This window comes from Camarhynchus parvulus, chromosome 15, assembly GCF_901933205.1.
Source record: "Camarhynchus parvulus chromosome 15, STF_HiC, whole genome shotgun sequence".
Classification (NCBI taxonomy): Eukaryota; Metazoa; Chordata; class Aves; order Passeriformes; family Thraupidae; genus Camarhynchus; species Camarhynchus parvulus.
In genome coordinates, this window is record NC_044585.1 from 13,340,196 (window position 1) to 13,353,520 (window position 13,325).

Here is a 13,325-nt window from a genome sequence, read left to right on the forward strand (position 1 = left end):
GAAGATGAGCAACTGATATGGTGATGAGATGTGCTTGTTCTCTACCAGATGAAAAAGAAATAATTGCCCTTGAATCAGCAACCAAGTGCTGTGGTTATTCAGTTTATACATCACACACCTTCAGAAGGAAAATGTCCTGATTTTAGGGCAAACCATTTTCCCTAGAAATCCCCCACGAATCTCCCTGGGGGAAGGGGAGGGGGAAAAAATTACTGGGTTGAGCTCTTAGTACCGAGGCCAGGGGTGCCCAGTCTGAGTTACTCCTTACTCCAGCCAAGGCAGACATGAGAGTCCATGAATGTTCCGTTTCCAACCTGGCCCCATTTTCTGCTGGAATGGGTGATGTGTAACCACCAGAGAAAGGAGTTTCCTCCCAGGATTTCTTAGGTGGCAGCTCCAAAGTGTCCCTGGTGCTCAGCAGAGCTGGGTATGAATGCAGTTCCCAGTCTGTGGCATTTGTACAAGTGGGGAGGGCACTGCTCCCTCTACGATGCACCTGTGGTTTTAGGAACATTCTGGGAGCTTTTCTAGGACAAACACCTGAGACAAATCAGTGTCACTCCAGAAGCCAGAGTGTGCCATTGACCTTCAGCTCAGGAGGAGGTGGCACAAATCATTGGTAAGGGATAAAAAATGGAATAATCTCTGCAGACATGGATTTCCCACTCATCAGCCCCACAGTGCTGAACACAGGGGCAAGCTTGGAAAGAAAAGACACTGGACAGTCCCCCTTGCAGGCACACACACCTGCTCTGTACCCCAGCCCAGTCCTTACTGGTCTGGCTTGGATTGTACTGGTGTTACAGGGAGCTGCCCCTGGAACAGCTCAGTGCTTGGACACAATGAGGCGAACCAATGTGGCACCTGATGTCACATCCAAACACCAACCACCACCCCCTGGGGCAATTTCTCACTTCCAGAAATTGTTTTGGAAGATCAATAATCTTTAGGAATCTCAGACATCCTGCAATACAGAACAGAGCTCACGACAAGCTGGGGAGAGATGCTGAAACATGTGAGTCCTACCTAAATGCCCAGTTCTTGCTCATTTCCCGTAAATAACTCTGTGGATTTAAGCTTCATTAATCTCAACATGAGTCCACTGAGAGATTAGGAGAACGGCAAACTCCAGCTCTCAAGAATTTAGATGTTATCTCCTCTTAGTACATAGATATGTGCCAGCTCTACCATTTCAGTTTTTGTGAGCATTCCTCAAAGGAGAACTTCAGGAAAAGGCCTCTCTCACTCCACGAGGTACATCTCAGACAATTCATACAGTATCAGACTGAGCAACATGAGAACTGGAGAGCAGCAACTGACGGACTGTTAGGCCATTTACACAGAGAAAGTGACTTCCAAGAGCAGAAAAACAAAAAGTGAGGTCCCAAAGAAACACAAAGCAGCCTTACCTCAGTGTGAACTGATCTTCTGTCGAGTTTTTAGCAACAGATACAAGGAAAGTCAGAATGTCCCCTTGCTTGACAGTCTTTGGTGTGTACTGGATGACAATGTTATTATCCAACCTCATTTCAGTTAAAGAAGGGGCCGCATGTGTCTGGTAAAGGAAAACACTTCCAATCCTCTGCAGGGGAGGTCCCGACTCGTCGATGTCATTGCGCCCCGAGCGGATCCCGTTGCTTTTCCTGACGTCCTCCTTGGTGCACTCCCCTCTCTCATCGCCTGCTTGGATGGAGTAGTAGAGCTCCACGGGGCTCCCCTCAGACCTCTCCAGCTGTTTCTTGCGGCCAGCCACCACGGTGGGGGGGTTGAACCAGCTGGGCAGCAGCTCCAGCTGCGCCACGCAGAGCCCCAGGTCCCCCCGCAGGCGGCAGCTGCCGCGCACCTCGCGCGTCTCGCGGAAGGCGAACACGCGCAGGCAGGGCAGCCGCTCCGCGGGGCTGTACTCGTCCCAGTCCCTGCCCACGATGTAGAACAGCACCTGCACCCGCGGCTTGCTCAGGTAGATCTTCCTGCTCAGGATGTAGGCCTGCAGCTTCCAGTTAAAGGAGAACTTGTTGGTAGATCCAAAGGGATTTGAGGACAGCATTAAGTCCTGGGGCACTGGCTGTTCAATGGAAAAAGGCCCATAGCTGGCGTTTAACACGGGTGGGCTCTTGGATTTGTAGATCAGAAAGGATTCCACCCGGGACTGCAAGCTGGAGTTCCTCATAATATCCTGGTTGGCTTCCTTAAGAAAGAAGGAAACATCGGCATTGTGGATACGATATGTCACCGGCAAGTAAGTGGGCAGCAAAGAAAACCTCTGGATGCTCTCCAGGATCCCGCGACTCTCGGTCACTGTTGGAAGGAAAGCAGAGTTCAAGAGATCAGATGTTCAAGTCATACTGTGACATAACCTGGCTGACTTTACTGAGGGGCTGGACAGTGCTGCAGCTGGGATTAGTGGCAATAAACCTCATCAGTCCATGCAGAGGTGGCCTAGGCTGACAATGATTTATCCAATCAGCTTGGAAAACAATGCTTTATGATACATTCTGCATGACAGCCAGATCAAAAGAAGCAGCTTGTGGAGGTTTACATGTGCCAAAGGTCACATCTCCACTGCAATGAACATTTATCATCAGAGACAAAGTGACCCAGTCAGCACCTGCAACCCCAGATCACTGCACAGGCACATCTGAAAAACCTGATCATTACAGCCAGCTCCACCTGTGCAGGAATCCAATGCAATGATTTTACATCAAATGCTGCAAATGGACTGCCCAGAGTTCACTTCAACCTTCTCAGCACTCTGAACCAATACATGGACTCTAAATGGTTGCCTCCACAAGGCTGAATTTCACTTTAAAAATATTTGGCACAATAGCCATTTACACAACAGCTCCTTTACATCCCTCTGGGAGGATTTCAAAAGGAGTTGTATTTGCATCCAATTTACAGTCCCTTCTATTTCACTTTACACATGAATAAAGGGTTTTTCTGTAAATCACCATCAGGATTTGTTGTTGCCTAACCCTCCACTGTCCCCTCATCCAGCTGCATTATCTGGAGGCTGTACATCACTGCACACAAAGAACATTTCCAATGGCCCTGAGCCTCTCCCACTGCAGGGCACCTATTTTAACTCTGCCAGCCAGCAATTACCTGAGGCAGGCAAGCTCTGCATCCTTTCTAGGAACTGGCAGTCCCAAAGAATACAGAAACCTTAAAAATACAGATGCAAATACAGTGTCACCTTTCCTGTTTGAACAGCTGACCTTTGTGCTCACATTCTCTACCCTAATTATGAAATAAATTGCCTTTTTATTTTCCCCACAGCAAACTCAATCCTTACCCTTATTCAGAAAGGGGACAAAGGCATCCAAAGACAACCCAGTTTCTCAAGCTCTAATTCACAAATGCTTTAGTAGTCTTTATTTTTTTGTTCAGCATCTGACCTAAATATTTATCTGCTCATGAGTACTGTGGTGGCCTAAACTGATGCCACTTACTGCTAACCATGAATCTTCCATTTAGGCGCTGCAGCCCACTCTGCCAACCTCAGACAAGCCACTTTTCCTGTGCTGCTGTCCAAAAATTAAAGTGTTTCTTTCCCCTTACCCTTTGTCTGTCTGTAGACTGCAAACATAACCAACTTATCTTACTATGTATGTAGGAGCAGCACCTAAAATGCCAAAGCTGTGATTTTGGTTAGGGTCTCCAGGCCTAACACAACGCAAAACAGAGTGAAGTTTTAAAAGACTTTCTAGACGCAAAAGCAAAACTATCTGGCTTCTTAAAAGAAGATAATCCACAAAATCCCCTAAAAATCAGCAACAAACCAAAACAAACTAACCCTGGATAAGGGTGGGCATTGCTCAGAAGGAACCAATCTCAAAATGGAAGAGGCCAGGAAGAAAGGATTACACAAGAGTTTCAGAGCCTCACAAAATCCCTCTCTACATCTTGAAAAAGAGAAATTCCTCTTCCCATAAACAACCACAATAAAACCTTACATTAGAAAGTTTAATTAAGGTCTTCTCCAACCCCAAAGCACTGGAAATAAAGTCCATCTGAAGGACCAGGGAAACAAACATCTGAGACTGAACTGCAGGAGCACTGAAAGCCTGAAATCCTGGGACCCCCCAGAGGGGGCAAATTCATCTGAGATCTGCTACAAAGATCATTTTTAATAAAGAGTAACTGCAGAGCTTTCTTACACACAAAACCACCTTCATTTTAGCCTTGGAGTGGGAGCTGGATGCTCAAAAGACTCTAGATACTGGCTGAGAGCAAGTGCAGTTTTTCAAGCCCTTTTCCTGGACAATCCTCCAGCAAGGATTCCTGCGAGCCCTGCTGGCTTTGGGGCAGTGAGCTGCAGGGCTGGAGCTCTGCTCTGCTGTACTCCTCAGCTCGCCCAGCCCACAGCATCCTTCCCCATCCAATGCCCCATTTATAAATTCCACACTCATTTCATTCTCCTCCCAACATCTTGGCAAAGCACAGCAAGGCATCAAAGAAGCAACTTGAAGAGGAAAAATCTGAGTATTCAATTTTTTATTCCCCTTATTTTGATTGCAGCTCCCTCCCTTGCGTTCCACAGGGAAAAGTACATTATTTTTATATTAAAATTAACAGAGTGTTTCACCTCATAATTTTTTAATCATTTATTTTAGTGCTTAATTATCTGAGGGATTAAAAACTTTTCCTCTGCATTCCCCATCCCCACAGGACAATGTTCCTCAGATTCTGTAAATCAGTGACTCTTCAGAACAGGAGAGCAACACACATGGGGAAAAATAAAAGAAGAGAAGGTGAATTGAAAACCTATGAAAATAGGAACCAACCTCACAGCTGGAATACATGCACTGGCTTTCCATTTCTGGGCAGTGGCAAACTGGTCCCCCCAAAGTGCCCTTCCCCCAGCACCAGCTGGGAATGCACACTGAATTTGAACTGGTTTCTGCTGGAAGCTGACAGCAGCTTTCCAAACAGCCAAAGGCCAAAAATCCAAATCATTTTAAACTCTTATCTGGGGAGAGTTATAATCGGCACAAACAAAAAAAAAAGTCTCAAAAACAACACTGAGTTCTGCTGTACCATCTGGATTTTGACCGTGAAAGTTTATTAAGGATTCAGAAGGATAGGAAATTAAAAACAAAAACAACTATCAGCGCTCTTAATTACAACCATGACTATTTTTGTAAAAATTATGCATGTTTTTACAAAGGCAGAATTGCAGAAGATTACCATTTTGTTTGTTATTGAGTGAGACTCAGCAGAAAAGCAGTGGTTTAAAGATTTAAATTATATAATCTATCCTAAATATTACATTCCATCTACACCCTCATAACCCAAGCTCCACTGGAATAACCCACCTGAACATTAAGTCAAGGGTGACACAGTGACTCTCTCTCTTTAAGTACAGCAAACAAAACAAAAGATGGGGAACTGAAGCACTCTTAAGGAAACAGCATCAAGACAAAAGAAGGTCAATTGCAGTTCTTGAATTTTTCTCCTGTGCCACTGTGTCTGGAAACATCCCCACATGGAGACCTTGGCAGCAGAAGCAGCAGCACTCTGCTTCCAGGAGAGGATCCCCAGCAGGGTGGAGGAAACCAGCCAGCCCTGGTGCTGATGCCCTGCTCGTGCCAGGAGTGACCATTTCTCAGCCCCACAGTGTCACAGGGACTGTCTGACCCTCCTGCTCTGGAGGCTGCAGAGGGTTTCAGGCCATGGCCACCTGAGATGTTACCACAGGATGGTTTTCTGCCCTCTCTCCTTAGTAAACCTTCCTCTGGCTGATACAGATTAAAAAATACTTGCCATTGATGGAAGAAGCAAACGATTTGTAGGTGAGTGAGTTTGAAAGCATCTGAGGCAAAGGCAGCAGGTTGAGTTTGTTCCTGCACAGCCAAGCCTGTGCACAAATCCCTCAACACCACCTGGGTGCCCCTGCTGCACTCACCTTTCAGTCACACTGCCTTCCTCATGAAGGCACTCATTCTGTACTGCACCCTGGCTAAAAACCTCCCCCCTTTATTTCTCCAGTGTCATGGAACAGCAGCTTTCAGCCACTGACAAACCACTCCTCACAGCTCAGCTCTACTGCAGTTATTGACCATGGCTTCAGAAAATTGAAGGAATCTGCCAGCCCACTAACTCCATTCTCCATTGCCAGATCCTTGGGATTCCACCCTCACAGTTACTTTATTTTTAAAACCGTTCAATCCACAATCATCCAGCATTCATGAGATATAAAACTCTTCCAATCAATTATATAATGCTACTATTAAAAAAAAGTAAATTGTCTTTTTTCTTATAGATTGAAGGGAACAACTTCTTAGGGAAATTGCCTTCCCAGCTGCAGGCTCAGGCTGGTAATGCAATAGATGGAATTTGTTGCTGTATCTTGGGGATTGAGATAAGTGGTTCTTTTCAGCAAGGCCAGAAATTTTACCTTTTTAGTTCATTTCAGCTGCTCTCCTTGAATCTTCTGAACACTTCTGCTCTTCTAGGTTTGCTATGAACTGAAATCATTTCAGCAAAAGTATCTAGAAAAAAATCTGCTAGCCTGATATATTTTCAGCTCTGGAAAGTAATGTTGTGGGAGATGTCTGCTCCAATAAAACTTCATGCTCACTTCTGAAGAATTAAGATATTTCAGCTTTAACCTAGTTCAGTGGCTGAATCTGCTAACGCTCAAAAGGGAGGCATTTTAAAGCCACGCTGTGAACAGAGTGAGTCCCTTCCCCAGGTGCAGCTCAGCCAGTTTTTGCCAGAGGGATGATCTGCTCTGCCCCTTTGAGTCACAACAAGCAGAGAGGGTTCACACTGAAGATCTGAGTCGGATCATTTCCATCCTGAAGGGTTTGTAGGCTGCTTGTCCTGTTCTTTCCTCAGGTTCCAGCATCCTCCACAGCCCTTAAACACCAATAAGCCAAACTGGAGCTTCCCAAGGATGATTCCCCATCTTCCTTCTTTTGCCAGCTTCCTCAGCACCATTAGCAGTGCACTCTTCACTTTTGGATTAAGGCTTGCTTTGCTTTGTTGCCAGCAGCTTTGTGACACAGTGGCAAGACGTAAGGGGAAGTTGAGGACTAAACCAGTCTGATTCTCCTGTAACTTCCATTACTTTGCCATATAAAATTAAGAAAAGCCCAAACCAACAATAAATACTCAAAAACCAACCTCCACCAAACCACCCCACCCTCCTGCTGAACTCCTGGCACAGGCAGGTGAGGAGGCTGAGCCATGCCACCTCCAGCACAGACACAGTGTGAGGACCACCCCCTGCCCCAGCTACAGTCCCAGGGTGTTTCCAGCCTGCAGGTGAACTTGTTCTTCCAAAGGAGCCTCTCCTTATGGATGCACGATTGTATTTAAAAGTCTCCAGTGATCCCAATAATCCCTACACAGCTGTGCAACACAAGGCTGAAACAGCAATTGATCACTATCCAGTAGCTGTCACTATTCACACTGATTTCCCATTATTCTTCACCCACTTGCTTGGAAGAGGAAAATCAGCATAATCAGCAATCAAAGAATTCAGCCTATCTGCAGCAAGAGCCCTGATCTCTCCTCCCTGTGCTGTGGCACCACTGAAGAACAGTTCCCAAAAAAACCTCCTGCTTTTGGGAACCAGCAGCATTCTAAAGGGCAAGTACCCAGAGAGCAGTGATAAGGCCAAATCGATGTGTCACCAAGAGGGAGGCAAAAATAGAACCCTGCAACCCAAGAGTCATGCATTTATCTGTAACAAATTAAAAAGAAAAATGGCTTCGAGGCCCAAAATCACCAATTTCTTTTTAAGTCCTCTCCTTATTAGCATTTCAGACTGCTCTGCCTGTTTCACTTTATGATGTTCCCTGTGACTGTTTCATCCTTGGGAAATTATCATTCTTCTCCGAGAGCAATGCTGTTCCCAACCTGCCAACTTCTCCCTCTTCCCCCAGTTACTCTAACTCTCTTTCCAGTTCTGCATCTCTCTGCAGACCTTTTTAGAAAGTCAGGGAAAGATGATTTAGACATCAAGGCTGCAGACCACACTGAAAAGCTTCTTGGTGAAAAGGTGACGCCTCATTTCTTGTAAGATTACGTCAAACAAGTTAGAGTATTTTAAAGAGTAAAATATACACTTAACAACAGCAGATGCTAAATAAAGCAAATTGAACTTCACAAAGATGCAGACAAATCACCTGTACCATCACTTCTAAAAGGACTGCACATTTTCAAACCATTCTTTTTGTAAAAACTACCAAGCATCACCACTGCAGTGAGAAACCAAGAATTTGTCAGTGTTGAGTCAGACAAAGGAGCAAGTACTCTGAGCCAAGATGCTTAAACTTCATGAGGATCTGCCTGACCAGAAAGACAAGTCAGTTATTGATGTGTTTAAACAGAGGCCTTTGCAAGGGGAAACATCAGAGCCTGCCCAGCAAAGCACATCTGAGCCACTGTTAACATTCAGAAGGTTTTCTGCAAAGGGAGCTCTTGCTCCACCAGAGAAGAGCCAGCAGCACGGAAACAATCCCAGGTCCAAGCAGGAGCCACTCTCCGATTGCCCAAAGCCGGGCAATAAACCAAAGCCAACATGAATGCATCATTTCCACAAGCCTGACCATCAGGAGCTCCTTGGGGCTGCCCTAAAGGGTAATTCTGGAACTCAGTCTCAGCACCAAAGGGTTCACAGCCTGCACAGGTGCAGTGAGAGTAGGCAGTGCCCACAGGGTGCAGCAGCGGCTGGCACAGCCCCAGAGCCCTGGGGTCACTCACTGCTGGCCCTGGCACCCAGCTCAGGGCTGGGCACGGCTCCCTGACCCTGACACACACTGCAAACCCAGCTGCCTTCGTGGGCCTCACCAACAGGCACACAAAGGCCTTTTGACAACAGCACTGAGCTCTGATGACACAATATTTTCTTTGAGTATTGCATTTTACTGAAGTTTGAATAAACTTTTGTAAATTAATCATTGATATTAGAACACATGACACCTTATCATTCATTAGGAGAGAGATGAGCAATCCTGAAGGTGTTTTATTATTCACACTGACAGATAGATAAAGAAATAATTTAAATAAAAAGGCCTCAGAGGAACACATACACCTTTGTATTACCAAGTGATACAAAAATGATCAGAGAAAGATCATATAACAAAGGCAAGCTCCCACCTGAAAAGGCAGCAAAGTAATAATTACAGAGAAAAGTACTTAGATAAAAGGATATGACACTGTTTCACAAAATGATGTCAGCCTGAACATGAAAGGGCAAAGCAGTGATGGGCACCACAAAGTTTACAGTGAGAAAAATCAGGGAAAAAAAAGAGCAAACAATAAATAAACCAAACTCACAGCCACACTAACTACTGGGGAATAGGGGAAGAGTGGCAGAGGAGGATTACTGTGACAGTCCAGGCACAGGGCACCAGTAAGCAGCTGCAGGTGATTTGGTAGCAGCCAGGTGAGAGGCACCACGGCTCCCATGTGTCACTGCTCCAGCAGGCACAGAGCTCTGCTCCCTGCCTCACCTCCTGACGCACACCAGCCCTGCTCCTGCACCCCTGGGGCAGCAGGTGGTTAATGAGCCAGGAGAGGAGCATGCAATGAAGAAGCACAGGGATAGGAGAGAGCCATGCTCAAGAACTTTAACTGCAAAAGGACAGAGACCAGAGGTGCTGTGCCCAACAGACTGACATGTCTGAGGCGTTCAACAGCAACACTCTGTGTGTCTCCATTTCTGCCCTGCCCCCTCCTCACTTAGGGCTCTGCTTCCAGAGAAAGCAAGAAATGGAGATCTCAAAGATGTAAAGAACAAAACATAGTCAAACACGAGCAAAAGAACACCCACAAAATTAGAAAGCTGAAATACTTGCCAAGAATATCTTAACTTAAACACAGTTTCTTCATGTGCTTATGTTTGGGAATAGAAAGAAAAGCAAGGCTGAGTAACAGGGAGTGCAGAGTGCCAGGAATCCACCATCAACTGAACAATTCCTCACGACAGAGACAGAAGTACCAGACTGGCAGAACAGCCTTACACTGTTCTTCAGACAATCAGAATTCTGCCTCATGTGTCTGCAGAATCCCCTCTTCATTTTCTGCAGGGACTCCAGGGCTGTGCAGAGGCTGCAGTTCTGCTACCAGGCCATTACTGATGGGAGGAAAAAAGAATTCTAAGCATTCCACGAGGACCTGAGTCAGCAGCAGGAGCAGAGCAGGTGCTGAGCCGCCCTTTCCTAAGACACCCGTGTCTGTGCACCCTGAGCCAAGCCCCTGCTCTGGGAACTGCAGCACAGAGTGTTTGTGGCTGCTGGCTGAGCCTTCTTCCTCTTCAGAGTATGGGGGGTTTTAAACTCATTTAAATTTTATTAATCCATATCGTGACTCTACATCTTGCTGCAGGCTCTGTGCCTAATACTGAATTTGTACAACCAACAATTACAATATTGATCTTCAATGGCTACATTCACTAACAAGACCAAAAAAAATTAAGAAAATCTTTTAAAGTCTTATTTAAATAACACCACACCGCTGGTATATGCAGTAAATTTCCAGGAATTTCAATAAACCCAGCAATATTTCATTAAATACATTGCTGTCACACATTTTACATTCAACAAAGAAAGTGCAGCTTAAAAACACTTGAGTGTGCTCTCAGAAGGAGCTGAAGATAGAAATGGGTCCCTGTTCAGGTAGCTTTTGTAGCTCTGGAAATTGGAGGGGACCAGAGAAGATCCATGCACACATCCAAACAGGTACAAGGCTGATCTGATTCTGGCAGCAGGGACACAGGCAGAGCTCACTGACACCTGGGCATTTGTGCCTTTCTCCGAGACCTCTGGGACAGACACTCCACGCACCTGGGAATGTCCTCAACCCACAGGCGCCTCAGGAAACAAAGCCTTCATTCCTGCCCTGGAAATCTGTTCTGAAACAACTCCTGCAGCTCCAAATCTGTCAGCAGCCACGGAGAGACCTCAGCACCTCCCCAAACACAAAGGCTGCACTCAGTGGAGATGAGCAAGAGCCTTCCTGACATGTTCCTGCAGCCCCTGGCTCTCTGTCCTTCCCACAGGTGTTCCTGTGCTGCAAGGTGACCCGACACACTCCCCAGCCTTTTCGTCTTCTTGTCAGCTAAGGGGGGAGCTGAGGTCCCTCAGAAATTGAATTTGCCAGAAAAAAAGGGCACCCAAACACCAGAAAAATTAATCAGGCAGATTTGCAGTCTTAGTCTGGCATGTTCCTCTATCTTTAAAATCTCTCTTCTTGCTCTGGAAATAAACCACTCTGCTCCTCTCTCAATGGTCTCAAAAGTGTAACAGAGGAGAGTCAAGAGGACTGAATTATCATTTTACAGTCCCATAATGGTTTGTTTTACTATCCCAGCAAAGTCCAGAGGGCATGAACCCCCAAACTTATCCACTACTCATTTAACTCCATCTAGGGAAAGTTCTTTGCTCATACAAATCTGCAAAACCTCATTCCAGAAATTCCTGTACCTTTTCAAACCACCAGCATTCTCTCAGAGCCATTTCAAAGTGCTCTCTAGATGAGCTGGTACTGATGGATTTGCTGCAGCATTCAATGCTCCATAAACACCAAAAAAGAGATTCTGCCTGAAGAAGGCTCCAGTGTTTGCCTCAGCACTTCTCCGGGAGTTTGTGCTGTCAGTTTTGAGCCAGTTTCACATCTCACAGATCCTAAAGGTCACATGAAAACCCACCTCAGCTGAATGCCTTGTTTCCTTGAAGGCTGACCAGAAACTGGAATTTTTAGCTGGGTGTCACAGTCAGAACCCCCCCAGGAGGATGCCATTGCCTGGAGCTGCCTGCTCTGGTACTTTAAGTGCAGGATCCTCCTGGAGAGGGTGGAGGATGTCTGATATTCAGCAGCAATAGGGACTGCAGGGGAGCTGCACAAGAACCACTGGGAGCTCAGGTTATTTTCCCCTGCCCTGCAATTAGCTTGGATAGTTAAAATCCCTGCTCCTTGGACATGAATAGTTTTGCATTCTAGTCCCACTGAGCAGCTTTCAACAGGAGATTTCAGAAGCAGCGGTGGAAAACACACAGTGGAAAGCCCAGAAACAATTACAGTACATTTAAAACAAATTACAGACACACTTTCTGCCAAGCAGATCTTCACACTTACAGAAGCCCCAGCCACAGCCAGCTCTTAAAGGCTGGTTCTGCACACATTGCAGCCAATTATCCTCACCAGGGTCTGGGAGTGTCTGCATGTGTGAATCCACGTGCACATCTGAAACAGTTCAATTCAGATTTCGTGTCACTGTTTGTGTGTAGTTGAGTGCAAACCCTGCTGCAAGCAAACATATTCAGTTGTGTATATCAAGTCTGCACCAAACTGATCCCACAATTGTGTAATTGACTGATGCCTCACATGACTACTTGTAAACAGCAGATGAAAAGCTGAAGTTCTCTAATTGAATGTCTCCAGAAGAAGGAGCAGTGTCTGCCAGGTGCAGCAGGACAGATGGTGGGATTTGTGTGCAAGAGGAGCCCAGCAGAGAGGCAATACCCCGTTTCAGCTCCACTTGGAACCCACCCTGGCCACTGCATTTGGTTCAGCTGGGTTCATTTACAGAACTGCTACTGCACTTTCATATATTCTGCTCTAAGTCTGTGTGAATAACTGCTTTTTTCAGCTGCCAAGCCAAACTAATCAAAATGTAAAAACAATTCTCTCAGGTCAATCCAAAGTGAAATACACTTCAGCACCCCAGCACGACAAAAGGGAAGAAAAACACCTAATAAAGACATAGGAAAGAATAATGTTACCATTTTAGAATTGAGAAGAAAAAATGTAAAGCCTCCAACCCGTCTTCTCAAGTTCCATCTTACTTTTTGAATATTCCTTTCTCAGAAAAGTTATTCTGCATCGCTGTTTTAATCCACAGCCTTTTTACTACACTGGCATGTGTAGGAGCTACTGGAATTTTATTTTTTATTTGGTGCATTCATAATAAAGGCAGCTCCTTTAAAGCTTGACACTGCTTCCCTGTGAGTGGCTGTTCCTGAACATACCAGCTACCTCTCATTCTCCTAGCTGGATAAAATCAAATCATTGGATAAACGGAATAAACAGTTGAACAAATATTTCTATGCCTAGTTATCATAATCCACAAATCACTACCAACTGTTGTTTTATTACATAACAAAAAGAAGGAATAAACCTGTATTTGGAAGACAACAAATATATAATTAAGACCAAACAGAAAGTACTGATTACTCAATCCAATTTACATTGCTATCTCTTGTTTTACAAATTAAGATAAGCTTCTTTACATATCCATGCATGCAGTCTGCAAGTACTTCAGAGCCCTTTCCCTGAAAAATGGTTTGACTTGATGGAACAAATCACACAAT

At 45.4% G+C, this 13,325-nt stretch overlaps 1 protein-coding gene across 1 annotated transcript in view; it reads right to left on the minus strand.

Annotated features, from left to right (window-relative positions):
- The window catches only part of TMEM132D (transmembrane protein 132D), a 186,342-nt gene that overhangs the window by 141,439 nt on the left and 31,578 nt on the right, over window positions 1-13,325 (minus strand). The window contains exon 2 of the mRNA XM_030959242.1: window positions 1,410-2,298. Coding sequence (XP_030815102.1) covers window positions 1,410-2,298 — 889 coding nt within the window. The remainder of the gene's footprint in view (window positions 1-1,409; window positions 2,299-13,325) is intronic.